Raw genomic sequence first — 20,229 nt, forward strand, 5'->3', positions numbered from 1 at the left:
GACCCTCTGCTACTATCCACCCCATAAGAGATTAAAAGTGACCAAGGCATTTTGCACTTTCAGAACAAAAGACCTATCTGTTCATATTAGCTTCCCAATAATAACTTATTTTTAAAATATATTATAACTATATAATATATTATAAATAATAAAGTCATTATGCAAGGTAACCTATTTCCCCTTGTTTTTTCCTACCGCTCCCCCCCCCACAACTGTTCCTCAGACATTCTTGTTAAACCCTGGATTTGTGCTGGAAATGGCCCACCTTGATTACCATACACATTGTAAGGAGAGTGATCACTTTGGATAAGCTATTACCAGCAGGAGAGTGGGGTGGGGGGAGAGAAAACCTTTTGAAGTGATAAACACCCATTTTTTCATGGTCTGTGTGTATAAAAAATCCTCACTGCATTTTCCACTTTATGCATCTGATGAAGTGAGCTGTAGCTCATGAAAGCTTATGCTCAAATAAATTGGTTAGTCTCTAAGGTGCCACAAGTACTCCTTTTCTTCTTGGGGATGGTAGGTGTGTCACTTTCTGGCCTTCAGGGATCAGCTAAAGCTGTATTTTCTCCCCAGAAGTGTGTGTATAAGACATTCTCACTTAGAATGGCACAAAGTAGTGGATTCTCCATCAGTGACCATTGTTAAATCTAGACTGTATTTTTTTTTCTAAAAGGATATGATCTAGGAATTATATTGAGGAAGACTATTACCTGTGATACATCGAGTCAGACTAGGTGATCAGAATAGTCCCTTCTGGCCTTGGAATCTATTAATCTTTGAAGCAAGGCATGAAGATTAGTCCTCAAACTCATTGTTTTTATAATTTTGGATGTCCTTAGTGATAGATGTGCTATAAACAACCAAGCATATAATATTTTAATGGAAACACTTTGTCAAACACAGATACACCACTGCACAGAAACACAATTTTTCTGCTGGTATGAGTTATTGACTGGGGTTTTCTTCTAAAAACAAAATTTGCATGCCATGGTGGCATCCATCTTTATAGGTAATCAAAGCACTTTTTAAACCAATGGACCAACACAGATCATTGAGAGTGGAAACATCTGGAAATTTTATGCTGGTTCAGACCAAAAACAGTCCCTCTTTCCCAGTCCCATTATGCTTTATAGTTTTACCTCACATAGTCACTTCTCCTCAAACTCCCATAAACCAACTGGTAATTTAATCCCTAAAATATCATAGCTGATGTTTTAAATTCCAGCTATTCCCTCTGTAGTGCACAAATCAAAACTAACTCAGTGGCTTACCATCAACTTTTCATGAAATCGTGCCTCAGGCTTACCTTTTGCACATATGGTGTGAGTTTGCACTAGGAAACTTTGGCATTTCTCAAATGTTTATAATGGCAGTTGTTCCCTCATGGAAAAATTGCAGCAGTGCCAACAAGCTTTGTTTTTCCCTATTAGCTATGGTGACCATAAATGTGAAACCAGGAATGTATTAACTGGAGATAGTTTAAGGAAATGTGTAACTATCAGTACTATATACCAATTAATTTGAGGTCACATTACTGTTAGGATAAGAACTGGCCTCCTGCCTCCTGAATGACTGCTGTACCTCTGATCTAAATCCTCTCTTCACAACCAATCTCTTAGCTCAAGCCAAGAGAGAACTCCAGAGTAATTAAAATTAACCTGTATTCCCTCAGAAGAGCCTGCTTTGAGTTAGGGCATTACTATTCACTTTGTCAGGGTTTTGGTTAGGTAACTATCTTTTTTCCAAAACCCAGTTGCTTTGAAAAGTTTGGTTTGTGTAACACCCTATGGAATAGTACCTCTTTTAGAAGTATATGAAGTTAAACATTTCTGTGGAGAAAGTACAGTTTTAGCTGACCCCAGAAGACCAGCAAGTATCCAGCAGGGTGCTGTAATGGGTATGGTATCAGTAAAGCTTGTTGGCGATGCCATTATGACATCCAAACCCCAAATCAGGTTACCATGAGGCATGGGGAGGTGCAGGTGATTAATCCACACCAACTCCTGCTCAGCCAGGGCCACCTCCTGTCTTCAGACAGATTCCTTGAGATGGGAGAGGAAGGAAGAGGAACAAGAGACAGGGACCAGGCCCTGGGGGGATGGGAAGAGGTGGAGTAAGGAGCACAGCTTTGTGGTGTGGTTACCAGCAATTAGAAAGGTGGCAACCCTAACACTACTATAGTATAAGTAATAACAAAAAATTTACACTTTAGTAGCTTTAGAGATGGAAGAACCTAGAAATTGTACCTCAGAATACCCTGAGTTCTAAAGTTTCAAGAATTTAAAAGTGAGTTCAAGGACAGAAAAGAGAAACAAAACATTTTTCTCCTTTACATTTTTTTTTAAAGTTTCAAAATGTTTTGCAACATCTGAAATTGGTTGGAGGGTTATTTTGTAATTTATTATGCACGCATCATAAAAAGTATCTGGGCACATTATATAGTTATTATCAATATTTGAATCATACTAAAATCAGAGTTGTTGAGTAACAGCAACTCACAATAGGGAAAAAAATCAAGCCACTTTTATGCAGGTGCCTAAAGTAGGCATCCAAATTGGAAAGTTTCAGCCCATGGCCCTGATACAGAAACTTGGTAAAGTGTGAAGATTCAGTACCTGCATAGCATCCTACTGAAGTCAACAGTATGTCCATCTGTGCGTATCATGTTGCTGGATCAAGGTCTTTTAGTTTTAAAACAAACGTAAGAATGATCATTAAATCAAATAAAGTAGTTCTTTTCACTTTTTTTTTTCTGACTACATGTTTTACTTCAATTTCCTGGACCAATAGAGAGCTGGCAGAAATCTAATCAAGAACTTTGGCAAAAAATATAAAATTCTGTATTACACTAATATCTCAGTGTGTCATCCAATGACTATTAAAATCTCCCTATAACAGAAAATAAATAGAATTGCACAACACAAAATGAATGCAAAACACAAATGTTAAAAGCAACAAAGAGTACGTAGTGAAAAGATATTTTCTGGTCAAGATATCAATCACAGACCCATTAAATATGAACGGCTTATTTTATTTATTCTAGTAAGTGATTGAACATAAGTGACGAAAATAAGTGAAAATTCCTAGTGCTCAGTAACTAGAAATGATTGAGGTTTCACAGACATAAGTGAAGACACAGAAGGAAGACTTATCGTTTGCAAAAGATCAGAAGTTAACTTTTTAAGAAGATAAGTGCCATTACCATAGGACTTTTTGCACAAATATACAGTAACAAGAGAAGTTTGTAAACATATTCAGAACACTTCTGACCCTTTAAAAACTTCTTCCCAGTTGGTTGAAAACAGGTGAACATCATATGTGCATCTGATAAACTTTAGTCATGACTGCTATACCTGAATACTTGCAATTAATCCTTTCTAAAAAAATGGAATAGCCTTAACTTGTACCACAGCCCACACTATTCTCAATTAGCAGCTATAAGGAATTCAGCCCACCTTTATGGTAATGATCTTATATTTACATTTCCTCAAACAGATCCCAGAGAACATCTGAAACTTTACTAACAGGCTGGGGTAGGGGATTGCTTCAATCATCCAGCAACGATACAGAGCCATCTCTGGGGTTAATCACTTGCAACTTTTCATAACAGTATCGGACAGGAAGGGGAGAATACTGTGTCACAAAGTAGTACTTGTCCACTAGGTCAACATTCTAAACATTTGTATTCTTCATTCATGAAACAGGTATAAATTGGATAGGCTATTTGCAACTGTAGTTTGGGATGAGGCACCCAAGTAAGAGAGCTACAACCTTCCACCTGAGAACAAGAGTTGATTTTTCTTGTTAATGAGCACAATAGTTTTAAAAATTGAGTGAAACAGTAACTGTACCCTTACAGTTTGAGACAAATGCTTCTTCAAGGCTTGCAGCTGACTTCCAACGCTTAGCACCTTTTTTGTTACCCCTGACATGGACACAGTGATGCGAAGGACCACATTAGTCACATTTCATCAATATTTTCAGACAAAACATCACACAATATGATAATTTCTGGGATACTTGTACTTCCAGATATGGGGATACTTGTACTTCCAGATATGGGGATACAAACATACAATTAGGTGAAGAGCTGATTTTTCCCCTCTTTCCTAGATCCCAAAAAGACAGTTGATTCTCCACGCTTCTTTGGTTTAGTCATCTGCTTCTAACGGAATACCCTTTACCTTCTTTCATGTTCACTGGGGAATGCTTCAGTGAAGCACTGAGTCTTGTTGCAAGGGTCCCTACGTTATTTTGGAGAGAACTCTAGAGCTTGGGGACTTGTGCTTTTCTCTGTTAGTCACAGTGTACTGGACGAGTATAAAGGCCTTGGTGTTCTTCAAAGAGAGTCAGTCCTACTGAAAGTATGGACCTGCCTTATTAAGGTATCTGTAATAGAACCAGGTAGTGATTGCATTAGAGAACAGAGAGCCATTGCATGTTGTAGAGGCCCAGCTCTACAGATCACCCCACTTAAAAGGCTGTGTGCTGCATTAAGCACTAGCTGCAGCTCCCTTGTGAATTTATAGGTGAACCAAGTACAGAGTATTGCAATAATCCAGCCTGGAGGAAAGGAAAACATGGACCACACTGTAGCCAGTTTCTTGTCTGACAGGCAGCCAGGATAGAAAGCGGACTTCTGACTGTCATTGAGCACCCAAGGTCAGTAACTGAGTCTAGCGAGGCCTCAAGGCTGAACACTATCTTAACTACTAATGGGTAAATGCCTTCAGTTGAAGCCAATCCCTCACAGTTTCTATCTACCATCAAAGACCAAGCATTACTTTGTTTTTTCCTGGGCTCAGCTTCAACCAGCTCTTCTTCAATCTCCTCCCTGCACTGAGGTGATTGGGAGATGACAGTGTCAACACTGTATGAAAGGGACACGCAGAGTTTTGTGCCACCAACATATTGCTGATACAGGAGATATTGTGAAATGACCTGGGCTATCACTTGTACATTAATTTAAAATAAGAGCAATGCAAGGATTAAACCCTGGTACTCCACCATGTTGGGAGGAGAAGCAGCTGCCCGTTGTGAATCTGTCAGACCCTTTAACTCCCCAAATACAAGTAAGGAGATTTAACATTTGGATAAGAAGTCTATTTTATACAAGCTCACTTTGCTTGTCACATCAAGTCATTCTAGATTTAAAATTATGGGGGAAAGAGAGGCCACAGAGTGAACAAACAAGAACTTGTGCAATATCTGCCTTGCAAGTAATAAGGGTCCCTGTCATAATACATATAAATCAAACCACCTAGCGTCAAAAAGTGCGCCTATGCTACCCTAGCAAGAGGCTTTTTTATATACGTCAGTGATTCTAGGCCAAATTCAATTAACCTGCACTACAACACTTACCAACAGCATATGTTCTAGTCAGACTAGTCTGTGATTCAGATCGTGTGTACAGCTTGTCACTCCCACAAGCATACAGATGTAAATAAATTTCACATCCCCCCCCCCCCCGTTCTCAACTTCCCGTGTACACTTATATGTAGAACAATGAAGGATTAAGCATCGATAGGGATCTTTAAAAAGTATGATAGCTGAAGAGAAATTAAGCTGGCATGATGCCATTTTTGAACCCCTAAGCTCTACATGATGTTGGACAGACAGGGAAGAACACTCCAGGCCCGGAAAAAATAGACTCTTGTTGTGAACAAATAAACGAATTAAAAAAAAAGTTTTCTTCCCCCCTCCTTGTCTTCCTACAAAAATATGTTTTTCAAAAAGACAGCATACTCTATAATCAATAGGAGTTCTGTGACGGAACCACTGAGAGCTCTAGTGATATAAACTGAATAGACGTATTACTAATACAATTCTAGATTTCTTTCTAACAGGATAGATGAACTTCAAAATGCAGTTTGTCATCTTAGATCTGTCATAAAATCGGCCTATGTACCTACAGGCATCAACAAATCAAGGAATTGCCACAATACTTACCAAAGAGCTAAACTATGGATGAAACAAGGTAGTTTCCATCCACAGTGGAAACATTTCAGAATACAGTAAGAAAAAGTAGACATACTTTAGTCTACATTACCACTGTCTTGCCTGCATTTCCCTGACACATAATTATAAAACCAAATAAAGTTACCATACAATACATACATTTTCAGAAGTCAGTTTATAACATCAGCTGTGACCTTCATGTTGCCCTTGGTAGTAACATTTAATACTCCTTATGTTCTCTGCTTCCCAACTGACACAGAAACCGATAAACCCAAAGTCTAACTTATTTCCAAGAATTCTTCCCATTTTCAGACAACTCTCTTCACCACTTCTTTTTTAAACCTGTTTCTCCCATATTTCTCATATTACATTTCCTTTATCTAAAAAAGGAAAGAATCCTCTCCCAAAATATATAAGAGCTGATCATACATCTCAATAGCCTTTAAAGCAGTTACACTTATAAACATGCATATGCATATATTTGCAACTTTCAGCATGCACATGTCAGCCAAATGGCATCAGACCTGAAGTTTTGCCTGCTCCCAGCTACTACAAGTGAGTGTCATAAGCAGCAATGTGGTGTACAGGAACAGCAGTGGCTCTTGGCCCATACCACCATGAGAAGAAATTCTGAAGAGCATGTCCAGGCCTGACAAGGAGTGGTCCAAGGGAGGGATGAGAAATTAAGCCTTGATGGGTTTGGGAATTTAAAGGGGTAAATACACTAAACAGCCTGGAAGGGGAGAGGAATGAGAGAAAAGAGCAATGTTTCCTGGGTTTATTGCAGCACAAGCAGGTGCCATTAAAATCTAAGTCTGAAGCGAAGAGATGGCCAATACTGAAGTAGGAAAATCATTGCTAATATTGGCAAAAAGAAAAGGAGTACTAGTGGCACCTTAGAGACTAACCAATTCTCTAAGGTGCCACTAGTACTCCTTTTCTTTTTGTGAATACAGACTAACACGGCTGCTACTCTGAAACCATTGCTAATATTGGTTACTTTCATTTATGCTGGATGTTAGATTACAATAAAGATTAAAAAGAAGCCTTCTCTCCACTATATTCAGTGTTTGCTTACATAAACATCTTGTTTAAATTGAGCATGTATCAGTTTTAGTACCTGGTAGCTGTTTGGAGAGCAGGCTATATAGATTTAGCTGTTCTTATCCGGATTAGTTTCCAGGAGGCTGACAGTGTAAATCAAATGAGTTCCCATGCATTGGTCTTGGAAATAACACTATTGCCACAGTATGAATGTGTAGAGTGCTAAGTATTACTTAGGTCATTGCCACAGGCCCACAGCCCGCAAGAAGATGCGCTAGTGCAGACCCCTCTGTTTGCACCAAATCTAAATGACTCCATGCACTATAACTAGTCTTCATTCTTTAGTGCATATTACAAAACTAAAGAGTAGGTAGATCAAGAACCGTATTTAATTCTCCACAAGTTATACCCATCCTCCATTTGGCAAACTGATTTTGTTATTGTATTTCTGATAAATGTGGCATCTTAGTTTACTTTTTCATTCAGGCACAAGCATCATAATTACATCAACACAACCCTGATAACAGAGCATTTTTCAAGTACAGTGGCAAACGCAAAAGGCTTATTCTACATGTACAACGTTACATATAAAGGTCCAACAATGTTATCCCGCAAAAACAAAACTGTTTTTTTTTAATTTCTCTCACCTACACAGGTGAGTTAAAACACAAAAAGTATTCAGTATAGAGTGAACATTAATCTGCACTGGTTCAGAGTCACAGTGACTTCAATGGGATGCCATGTCAGTGCAGGGCTCCACTTTAGCCGATCCTGTTAAAAGATCAGTACCTAGATTACATCAACATTTCACCTTCTTTAACGCTGCTAATGTTCCTTTGAGTAATTAAAAAAACATTTTCTTTTATATTTGTAGTTCAACAGTGAAGTTAAAACAATCAATTTTATCTTCAAAGTACTGAATTTCAAGAGCATCTTCTCTAACTAATATAATACATTCATCCTGAAAGCTGCCAAGCAACTGAAATTCATATTTTTGAGTAAGCAGAAATTGTGCATCTCAGGCACTAAGAATTTGTAAAACATTTATGTAGTCCTCATGAAAATAAGTACAAATATAAAATGTCAAACAAAAGATTTTTAAGACAAATATATACAAAAATCTGTGTAAGGGACCACATCGCTTTAAAAATCCATTTCTTCTCTAGTTACCTATCAATTCACAAGGTCTGACTTCCAGCAAGTGCCAAGAGCATCTCAAACACCTAACTGGTTGAAGGAATATAGTTCCCACCCCTATTTAAAAGTGAAGTCCTTCCCTAAAATGTGACTGTATGAATGACATGCAGCTCCGTATTTATTATCTCTCTTTTTGCGAATACAGACTAACACGGTTGTTACTCTGAAACAGGTCAAATTTATGCACTTTACAAGATGTTTTTCTAGCAGTCAGTCCTCAATACAGGATCTAGGTGTCAAGTTGGACTCTTTGCTACTCATGAATCATCACCAGTAATTAAGAGTCTGCAAGTGAAATTCTGTACTGTTATTATCAGTGGTATCTCACGGTTACAACCCTTATCTACACCCTGGAGATGCAGGAGCATATGTGAGGGCAGAATTCCAGTTCCACTGGACCTCTTTGCATTTTTAATCAATATTTAAAAACAAACAAGGGCGGGAGTTTAAAAAATTATTTGTGATTATTGTGTCCAACTTAAGATCTTAAAGAAGTTGGATTTTCAAAAAGTGCTGAGCTCCCACCAGCTAAAAGAGGATGTCTCAAGGACAGCACACACATCGCCCCCAAAATAAATAAATCACAGCCACTTCTGAAAAATCTTGTGCTAAAATATTACAACTAAAGTCAATATAAAACAAAGATATATTAAAAAAATCATAATGCCATGATCATCATAAAAAATGAGACAGATGAAAAAGTGATGACTGGTGAAGCATATCATGTGATATAAAGAATAGCAACACACCATTTGACAGCCTCTGAACCACCATTATGTTTGGAACTATTTTGTAGAACACCTGTTAGTCATGCCGTTCAAGTATAAAAGCCCAAACGTCCTCATATTCATGTAGCTCTTTGCATCATTTGTAAACATTTCTGAGGTTGCCATTTTACCTGTACGCTTCTGTGCCCAAAGTCCCACGTGAAACTGACATGAAGTAATGAGAAGGAGATAGCTGGAGGAGCAAAAATGGGTGAGCACAGGAGTGAGAGAGAGAAAGTGAAGAAGAAGGGGTCAAAGGAGAAAGTAGTCATCATAAAACAATACTGACTTATAACCACTCCTTCTGACCCAAGCAGCCATTTACTGGTTAAAACCTATTTTTACAAGTCCTACTTATACACCACAGTGCTTTAGAAAGTCCCTGTTAACCATCCCATATATACACGTTAAGGAGTGTCATCAACCTGACGCACCAGAAATTACAGGGCCATATCTAATCACATAGGAAGAGGCAACATGGTCTTGTGCGGGGTGGCCAACCTGTGGCTCCAGAGTTAATAGAAGTTAATACGCGGCTCCTTGTCTAGGCACCAACTCCGGGGCTGGAGCTACAGGCGCCAACTTTCCAACGTGCCGGGGGTTACTCACCGCTCAACCCCTGGCTCTGCCACAGGCCCTGCCCCCCACTCCACCCCTTCCCGCCCCCTCCCCTGCGCCTGCCGTGCCCTTGCTCCTGCCCCTCCCTCCCAGAGCCTCCTGCACGCCGTGAACAGCTGATCAGGAGGTGCGGGGATAGAGTGGGAGGCACTGATCGGTGGGGCTGCCAGCCGGCAGGAGGTGCTGGGAGTGGGGAGGGCGGTGGAGGGAGAGAGCTGATTGGGGGCTACTGATGTATTACTGTGGCTCTTTGGCAACGTACATTGGTAAATTCTGGCTCCTTCTTCGGCTCAGGTTGGCCACCTCTGGTCTTGTGCGTAGGGCACAAGATTGAGATGCAGGAGACCTGGGTTCAGTTTCTGGTTCTGTCATTGTCCTGCTGTGTGATTTAGACAAGACACTTCACCTTTCCATATGTCTGTTTTCCCTCCCTCTTTTTGTCTGTTTTGTGTATTTAATCTGTAAACTTCCCAGGGCATAGACTATGTCTTCCTGGGTGTTTGTACAGTGCCTAGCGTTCAGTTGAAACTGTTGGGTGCTAGTTCAATTGAAACAACAATAATAGCTATGTTGTTTGAAGATGTCCCTTGCTGTGTCAGTAGCTCTTTATAAAGCTTAAGTAATTGTCACCATTTGATTTGTTTAGTGAGCTTCAGACCCAGACCTGTTCCTTTAAACTCCAATTTCCCCTGCCCACCCTAATTGCTTTATAATGAAGTGTCACTAGAGAGCTAGAAGCAGAAGGGAGGGTATTTTGATTCTTATTCTGAGGGCTCAATCCTGAAAGGTTCTGAGCATCCTGGCAATGACCAAGAAAGCACATACGATTCTGCAAGATACTGCATGCTCTGGCAGAATCAAGCCCTATGTGGGTAACTTGAAGCAAACTACTCTACACATCAGCAGTGCATTTTGTTTGGATTCCTTGGCTTTTTTCCAACAGTTTATGATATTACTATTCTGAGCTACTCTTCTGTACCTTATAAATGGGATTTTACTATTGCTTTTGTTGGTTTGCATTTGTTTTTCTCTTTGACTTCTCTCATCCGGGAATGGCAGAACTGAGAAAAGATGGAGGAGAAAAGCAGGGGAATATGTGGCATAATTATTCTTTTCCCTCCTTTTCATCTCCAAATGAAACTATGATAGAATTAATTTCAGCAGCATATATATTACTTGCAGTGCTTACAGCTCTAACACCACAAGAAATTTAAAGATTCTGGAGACAGGCCCAGGTGATTCACCAAACACCTAAGTCTCCCGAAGTTAAGCAAGAATATTACTACTCCAGAAGGTGAAGCAACTGTGTGACACTACGGGGAGAGGGAATGCCACAGACCGTCACCCAGAGGAATGAAGGAATTATTCTGGGCTGAGGGGTAGCCTGAATGGGGAGAAGTTGTTGACGCGTGGGAGAGGATCACAAGGTGGGGGCATTAAGGGCATACACAATTACTGAGGGAGGGAGCAGGGAAGAGCAAACAATGGGTTGGGAAACCCTGCTATTTGGATGGAAAGAATGGACGTGGAAAGAAAGTAAATATATTAACAAATGTAGTGCTGATATTAATTTAAACAATATGAAACAGCAAGATTAATAATAAATTATATTAAAAAAAACGTAACAAGTTATCTGCTGGCATAAGCAGATGCAACTTCACTGAAGACAATCAGCTTACACATATGGTAATGTGGCCTAATAGGTTTACATTAAATACCACTGACAAAGGCAAAAAATGTGCACCAATGCATACAGACCACATAGGGCTCTATCCACCACTGATGCCCCATCTGAAGGGTGAATTCTCAGGACCTGGTCTCTGAGCCTTGCTGCCATAGGTTTTAAAACGCAGTGTAAAAGTGCACTAAGTGAACATATGAAAGTGTGTGAACATAGTGATGTCACCATAGTGATGTGTGTGAACTAAACAGAACAGATCCAACAGGTCATCATACCTGGGTCCTGTTTCAAAATAGCTTTTCTTTTTTTTTTTAAAGTCATGATGACTGTTTTAAGATAACTATTAATACTGAAGCAAAGAGAAATGTTTTTTTAAAAAGGATGATTTGTCTGCCCCTTTTTAACTTTATACAAAATTTCATCTCAGATTCCTTTGGAAGACTTATGACTTTTGATAACTTATAAACAAGAGAAAAACAATAATGTTTGAAGTTATCCCGTTACTAGCACGAATGTAACAAATATGCTTTGTAGAAACATTAAAAACATCTGACTAGAGAAAAGTTTAACTGCTGAAACACTTTCTCTTAAATGCATTAAAAAGGACATCCACTTTAATAATTTACTCAAACATTCATGCCTAATTAGAACCATCTTAGGAAACTGATGACCAAAGCTACCATAGCTTGTCTCTTCAGACAACATAGTCCAACATGGTTCTATCTTTTTAATAAAGACTGGTAAATACCAGACTGCAAAACTCAGAGGCATCATCATTCACATATGGAATAGCAGATTTCCTAAATTATTCAATCTCACCCTTAACGACAGAGACACAGTCTGTACACTTGATAAAACCACCATAGCAATGTAGCACGATGAGAAATGTGAAGAGGACATCCTCTTGTCCACCCCCTTCTCATGCACACAGAGGAAAGATTATAATAAGAAATAAGTACCTTTTATGATCAAATGAGGTCCAGTGGATTTAGAGCAGCGAAGGTGGTACAAGGTTTTAGGATTAATGGACCTTCCCTGAGATGAGATACAAATTAAACATCAATTTCTTAATTTTAGCATCTATATTAAAATATTGAGAAAGATTTAGAATGGAATGGACCACGGGACCCTGCAATAGAACTCCAACAGCTTTAATGACCAATACTAATCAGATTTTACAATTACTGTGCCACACAAAAGGTTTTAAATCCTGCCTGGACAAAATGTACAGTTGAAAGGAAGAAAGAGGGCTGATTTTCTTTCAGGATTTGCCTCCAGCTGTTTAGAAGAAGAAAGTATAGTTTAAACAGTATTCGAGCCAACCACAGAAATAACAAAATCAAACACATGTGTCTGCCCTTTTCCACTTCAGATCAACTCTAAAGACTCATTACACCTATATTCAATTTAAGAATTCTTTAACAGCTGTATACAGAGTTCTCTAACACATCTCCCGCTTGAGATTGAATGTTGAAATTACTGTCTACTGGTGAATGTTGTTGTTCTCCCCTTTGAATAGTGTATTTCTCTTCTTGGGAAACAAGACCATGACAACACTCTTCATTTCTGTACTCTACAATCTTCTTCTCTTTAACAAGCTTGCCCTGCCTCACCTCCTTTTCTCATTTGAAATCCAAGGCTGTTTCTCAGAGAGAGAGAGACTTGGCAGAATTTGAAGTTTTCTTTTTAATAATTTTGGATAATATTGGTTTATTTTTAAGCATTTTTTATTTGTATTGATTTAAATGTTCACAATTATGGAAAATTATGGGGGGTCAGAATTATTTAATGACAACAGACTTTGATATTCAAAAAGTTAAAGCTTTATAACCATTAAAACACAATTTGTCAACATCACATGTCAAAATGTACAAAATAAATGTCCTTAAAATCAAACTCTTATAAGTTCTCAGGCACCATTTTTCTTACTTTGACTAACCATAAATTTCAGTTATTATCAACAGATATATTTTTCATCAGTGTGTATATAAAGTGAAATCAAAGTTCACAGACATTTATTGATAAACATCTAATGCTTCCAAGCCTACATATATACACAACTTTTAGTACTGGGTGAGGAGAGGAGGTGAAAAGAGCAATATAAATACACTGTCCTCAGAAAGCACGATACTGTCCATTCCCAGTTTAGTCTATCATTTACACAGAACTTTTGGGCTGTTTTTGTTAAAGTTCTGTATTTTTTCTTTTTGTTTTCAATTTTCATTTATCAAATGACAAAACTAGATCTGAAAAAGTTTGTACCAGATGTACATAAATATGTGTTCTTCCTCTCCCATAAGATGCACAAAATACTAGCTGTGCATTTCAGACAGCCAAAAGCCTATAGTGAAAATGTAAATTTTGATAAACACAATGGGTCTGATTTTTCCGAAGTACTGAGTACTCTAGAAACCCAGCGAAGTCAGTGGGAGTTGTGGATTCTTGGCAACTCTGAAAAATCAGACTTAGGAGGCCACAAATTCTAGTCTTCCATGAGAGTTTTGCCTGAGTAAGGACTATTTTAATGGGCCTAATTAGAAACAATCGATCTCAGGACTTTTTGGACTTTCAAAACTATTTTTGCACTTTGATAATGCAGGATGCTGTATTAGTTTTAAAATTACACTGATGAAGCTCAAACCGATCCTGGTTAATCCCAGACATGATCTGAGAGGTAGTCAAATTAGCCCTAGCCCACATAATGCTGAGGCAACTGTTATGCAACAGCATGAACAAAATGTTTTATTCACAAAGTAGTGTGGCACCAACTGACAAGGTATGGTCTGCACAACTCCTCCTTGAAGTATTTCTTGTAAAACCATGTTTAAGTCCCCTTTCCTGTCGTAAATCTACCAAATTAGTTAAATGTTATGTATAATTACGTAATCTGAGTATACACCTTAAAAAATAAAAAATATTGAAAATGGAGCATTTTAGTTGTAATTATTTGAAAAATTTTTGAATTGTCAGAAAATTTTTCATTTTTGCCAGTGCACTGCCTTTTCCTAATTGTCCGCTTTATAGGTCCTTCTCTCTACATTTTAATTAGTATATGTCATATTATTGCAGTCTAGATATTTATTTTAAAATTTTAATGACAAAATTAAGTCTGAAAGTTTTAGACGATTAATACCAAACATTGATTAAATGACATCTTTGCAAAATGAATTATACATCAAGATCTATAATAATTCCCCAATTTCCAATCTCTGTAGCCCTAGTTAATGAAGAAACCCATAACTCTACAATACAAATGACCAAATCTCAAATATATGCCAAGTATACTGATAACCTATACTTTTAGTATTGAAAATAGGTTTCTCATGTTAGTTTCAGTTTAGCTTACAACAATTTCAGGCTTACAGATGACAGAAGAAACTATTTTATTCATATGTATGTATTTCTGTCTAATAAACTGTACCCACCACAAATGTAATCTGATAGGTAAACTTCTCTATTTTCTAAATTAAAAGAGAAATGTTTTTCCCCCTTCCTTTCAGATTTTTGCTCCCTCAGCTAGCTCTGCAGCAGCAAACTACCAGACACTATTCAAAGATATGCTGACATCAATCCATGATGCTGAAGCACAAAATGTTTCAGTATGAGGGCCTTTACAATTTAAATCTATTAAACAACAGCTTCCATTTAAAACATAACAAAAAAAGTTTGCCAAATGGAAATGGACAGATATGCAGGAAAGACATTTAAGTGGATATTAGAGTATTACACAATAAAAGCCATAAAGGGGGGTTGTCTGTTGCAACTTTAAAAGTTGGGAATGTGAAGAGAATCAGTGTTCGAGGATCTTCAAGGATAACTAAAACTAATTAAAAACATCAGTAAAAGCATCATAACGTTTCAGGAGGCTGATCGTCATTAGCCAAGTATAAACAAATTAAAACACCTAGAAATTGAAAAGTTAGTTGGGTCATTTAATTTAACAATATAAAACCACAGGAATTTCAGTTATTTTCCTTTTTGGCTTTGGCTGAGTAATTCTGTTCCATTTTTTAATTAAAATCAAAGATGCTGCCAGCATCAGTATGTGCACATTAACACACGGACATGAAATGAAAGTTCTGTTCCAGCAGTGACAACCTCCATGCAATAATATAATGCTAGAGTTCAACTGGACCAGTCATCTGCACCAGTCATCTATTTGGACAAATATGGCTGTGGTTTTGGTTTCTATCAGTTACTTCAAACTTCATAACATTCATTGTTGTTTAATTCACTTTGTTTCATTGTTGGTTGAAATGGAGATTTAAACTGTGCACGCTAAAAAACCTATTGTAAGGAATGTGAATGCAAAATGTGTGTGTTGACTACTGAGTGACCCATCTGTATGATGATGCTTTTATGGGCCCCACTCTTGCTCACATTAGCGGAGAAAAAATATATATGTCAGAAACTGAAAGCCAGTCTTTAACCTCTACTCCCTTTCCTAACCAAGACTTAATTTATGATCAGATGGTTAGACAACAAAACAGAACCCAGCTTATAAGATTTTAAATTGTTTCAAACCTAAAAGGTTTTTTCTAGTGGTTAAATATAATTATTGTTTATAGCACAAGTACACATGGTACTTTATAAGCACAAAGATCCAACTTCTTAGCTACCCTCAGATACTTTCCTCTTTCTGCCTACACAAACTTTACATTTGTGGCTGGATTCATGTTTTAGATACTTGTAACAGAAAGAGGAAATTCATAACTAAAACTTTGTCATTGAAACACACAAAAAATATCGTATACTAAATCCCACTGGGATTCCAATAGAGCCTTGCACACAATTAGTAGTTCATTACTTATGGAAAGAACTACAGAAATTATGAGCATGATAATTTCAAAATTAAGGCCAGATATAAAAACTGCTTCCTTTGCTATCACTCCTCATTGTAAAGTTATGTTTAACCTACAGTTTCTGTGCAGATGGTGATTACATTACCAGTCTGTTGCAAAGGAAAACATACTCTCTCTAGAAGCACATTATTTACATTAATAGTCATACAAATACCATAAATCTAGATACTTTTAGTTGATGCCCATATACTTTAGACAGTCTGCCTGATAACCACATGTTAAGAGATTTTGCTGACTGCAGTGTTTCAAATGGTTAGGCATGACAGAAAGAACTTACACCAGACCTAATTCATACACTCTCATCCAAGAAGCTTTAGGTTAAAAAAAATTAAAAAAAACAAAAACAAACAAAAAAAACCTCCAGCTGGAGTTGATTAGCAAAGATTTCTCAATTTTCTGTTAACTCTATCAGCTACACTCAGAACACAGTAACATAAATACCTAAAATGCTTGTATTTCTATCCGCACACTAAAATGCTTTCCAAGTGTGAAGGAAAGAAAAAAAAAAAAAGAGAGAGATTGTGTGCATTCAATATTTGTTCCACCATGTACCAAACTCCATTTTTCTTCATGGACTCCTAGCAGATCCATTACTTTCAAAGTAGCAGACCAACTGACTGTTTAATGAAGCGAGCTTTAAGTCAAACCAATCAAAATGAATAGCAAGACAGGACAGATAACTTATAGCCAAGCATGAATACTTAATTCTGCTTGGTAGGGAAATCATTCTGAAAAGAAAAAGATCGCTGTCCTTAGCTAGCATTGTCTTGGTTCATCAGGGAATTCAACAGGCTGAAGTGATTTACCAATTCCCTCTCTGGGTCTCCCTCTCCCCTCCCCAAATACTTGCAATAAGTTGCCAAATTGAGAGATGTAGAGAGATATTCGACTGCAAAAGAGAATCCAGACACACATAAGGGAGGTGGGGCTACTGCTGAAGTATCCCAGTGACAGTGGAGAGGTTATAGACTCAAAGCCAGGGAATGAGACTTAAAGGGTGCATCTGGGTTTGCAGTGCCCTCTCTGGGTGCCCAGACGCTCCCACCCTGAGTCCATCCAAACTGCGGACCCCCTTCCCTTGCTGTGTGTCTCCCCCTAGAACATTATGGGCATCCACATGAACCCAAGCAGGGCTCACGCTGAAGACTCCACTGCAGGAAAGGCGCCTCGGACAGGCAGCACCCTGGCCCCTGCCTAAGCGAAGCGTAGGACGAGCACCCTGCGTAGGGAAGGGGGCTGGGGTCCCTTACAAACTCCCCGAGGCACAGACGGGGCTCTCCCTCCTGACTGCCCCCTTACCATCCTGCTTTACACACACCCCTTCCACGCGTCCCCTCCCCCGCCGCCCAACCCTTGCACCTGCGGCCCCCGGCATCGCCTCCCTGAGCATCCCATGCAAAGTTGGCTGCAAAGTTCCGGGCTCTCCCTCCCCTGGCTGTGTGTGGGGGAGCGGGGGGGGGGGGCGGCAGAGCGGGCGGGGCGGGGGCGGGAGCGGAGAACCGCAGCTCGCTTACCCATGGCTCGCTCTCCTCCCTCGGGGCCGGCGCTGCCTCCAGTGCGGGTCGCAGGCTCCTCAGCGGCGGCCTTCTCGTGCCCTCTGCCCGGCGTCCCCGGGCGGCGCGGCGGGGCTGGAGGCGGCGAGCTGGGGCAGGGCGCGCGCGGGGCAGCGGCTCACACACACTGGCCGGCTCCGCTCGCCTGCAGCTGTGCCGGGGAGGAGGAGGAGGAGGGGGCGGGGACAGCAGCCGCCTGCCTGGGCTGGGGAGCCAGGGGGAGGCGGGAGCGGGCGGGAGGCAGCCCGCACCCCCGCTCACACAGCCACTGCGGGGCGAGAGGGGCTGCGGCGTCCCCGGAGCGGGGGGCGCCCGCGGGCTGGCTGCCGTGTGGCAGGGATTTTTTGGGGGGGGCAGTCATGTGTAATGCAGGTAAGGATCCTCTTCCGATCTGCCCCTCTGGGAGGTGACCAGATGTCCCGATTTTATAGGGACAGTCCTGATATTGGGGGCTTTGTCTTATATAGGCTCCTATTACCCCCCCACCACCTCCTGTCCTGTTTTTTCACACTTGCTGTCTGGTCACCCTACCCTCTGGGGCAAGCCCCACTTGTCCCGCTCTAGCTCCTTGCAATTATAACAGTGCCCTCCCCCCACTCTCCCTTTCTCCCCAGCATAGATTTCAAAAAATGGTAGGAGTGAAAGACATCTGATTTCCCTGCCCCCCCCCCGCCCCTTTTCTGTGCCTTACATGTAATCTACCTAGCTTCTCATACCTTTCTCAGCACTTTGAGCTCCTGGCTGCGAAATGTCTAATAATCTCACCAGCCCCACACTGTGTTTCCTCTCCTCTATGTGTCCTTCGGTGTGCCTTGCTACATACTGTATATTACACAGACAAGCAATTTCCCTCCATCTGCACTGTGCAGAGCTCAGAGGCTGCCAAACTGGCCTAGTTTAAGGTCCCCATCCTGTTCCCATTGCAGATTCCCCATTGATTTTAACAACAGTAAGACTCAGGCCTTTTATGAATGAGATTTCCAAAAAGGATGAGTGAGAGAGAATTAAAAGTTTTACTAAAGAACACACAGCAAAACCCAACATAGTAAGAGTGAGAGCCGTTTTTAAAGAAAAAAATTAACCTTGCTTTAAAATAGTCCAGTTTAAAGCAATTGCCTTAAAAGACCATATTTATATAAAAGTTTCCTCCATTTTCTCGTTCAGCCCCTGAACTGGAACCAACATGATTGGTTTCAATTCCTGGCTCTACCACAGTCTGCCTGTGAGACCTGGGGCCATAATTTTTTAAAATTGATTTGGGGTGTCTCAGTTTGTAAGTCCCCAAATTTGAGACACCATGGGCCTAATTTTCGGAGATGCTGAGAACTCATTGCTTCCATTGTCTTCATCTGGAGTGTGGGTGCTCTGAGAATCAGGCCCAACATGTCTCAAATTGGCTACCGAAAAATTAAGGCCCCTAAAATTAGTGGACATTTAAAAAAATATTGGCCTTACTCTCAGGCCAAGATTTAAAAAAAAGTTAGGCACCTAAATCAGTGGCCTGATTCCAAATAAATGGGAGCTGATGGGCACTCAGCATTTCTGAAATATCATCCTATTTCTGTTTTAGTTCCCCATCTGTAAAATGGGGAAAATAATCCTTATCTGCCTCACAGTAATTTTGAGATGCTAAATGTATTAATGTTGTGCTCAGATATTACAGTGTTGGGGGGCCATTGAAGTACCTACATACATATTTATTAAATGGCTTTGAAACTCAGGTTTAACAAATGAGAAATGCAAACATATTTATTCTGCCTGATGTGGACAGAGGCTAGCTTTGTTTAAAACATTTTAAACAAATAATATATGCTCACCTCTGTTCTAACAAAATTATGCTCCATCAACACTCACCTGCATGCTTTTGCTTGCAGTAACTCATTTTTTAAAAATCCAAGTGTAAGTACAGTTTCCTAATGTTTGGGAGATGATAGTGAAGAAGGGGCCCACAGAAGTGAGATTTGGTAGGTCTGAGAGCTTCAGATGGCTTTCCCCTCTCTGGAAACTGCACAAATAAAGCCCTTTTGTACCTCGATATTGTCAGAGCTTCAAACAGCAGAGGCAATACACAACATGCCATAGTGACGCAGCACCTACACACCACTGGGTAAGATAAGGACAAACTGGGAGCTATAACTTTCAGTTTACTTGCTTTTATGGATTGCATCCTAAGATAATTGGGTAGGATCCACAAAGGTACTTAAACACCTAAGTCCTGTTTATAGGCACCAGTGTGATCCACAAAACTCCTACTCAGCTGCCACCTATCCCTGTAGGCACCTAAATTCACTTGGTATCTGAGTTTTTGCTCTGGGCGTGCACTCTGCAGCCTCACTCTAGGCGCCAGGTGCTTGTCTCTGCCTGAGTATGTGCACTACTGCCTCAGCCCCTGAGCAATTCATGAACTCGGAAAGATAGGCATTCAGTCATGTTTTGATAGCTGCTTTCAACTACCTGAAAGGGGGTTCCAAAGAGGATGGCTCTAAACTGTTCTCAGTGGTACCAGATGACAGAACAAAGAGTAATGGTCTCAGGTTGCAGTG

At 39.9% G+C, this 20,229-nt stretch overlaps 1 protein-coding gene across 8 annotated transcripts in view; it reads right to left on the reverse strand.

Annotated features, from left to right (window-relative positions):
• The window catches only part of GPM6B (glycoprotein M6B), a gene marked incomplete at its 5' end in the record, with an annotated part of 137,415 nt that extends 119,590 nt beyond the window's left edge, over positions 1-17,825 (reverse strand). For 3 of the 8 annotated variants that reach the window (XM_084610684.1, XM_084610676.1, XM_084610681.1), the window contains 2 exons: positions 12,231-12,306; positions 17,493-17,546. In XM_084610684.1, coding sequence (XP_084466810.1) covers positions 12,231-12,306; positions 17,493-17,528 — 112 coding nt within the window. Of the gene's footprint in view, positions 1-12,230; positions 12,307-17,492; positions 17,547-17,647 lie in introns of those variants that run through there. The other 5 variants (XM_084610678.1, XM_084610679.1, XM_084610687.1 and 2 more) reach the window with 5 other exon arrangements.
• Positions 17,826-20,229: the final 2,404 nt, after the last annotated feature.

The sequence above is a fragment of the Lepidochelys olivacea genome (genome assembly GCF_965140295.1).
Source record: "Lepidochelys olivacea isolate rLepOli2 genome assembly, chromosome: 1".
NCBI classification, from domain to species: domain Eukaryota; kingdom Metazoa; phylum Chordata; order Testudines; family Cheloniidae; genus Lepidochelys; species Lepidochelys olivacea.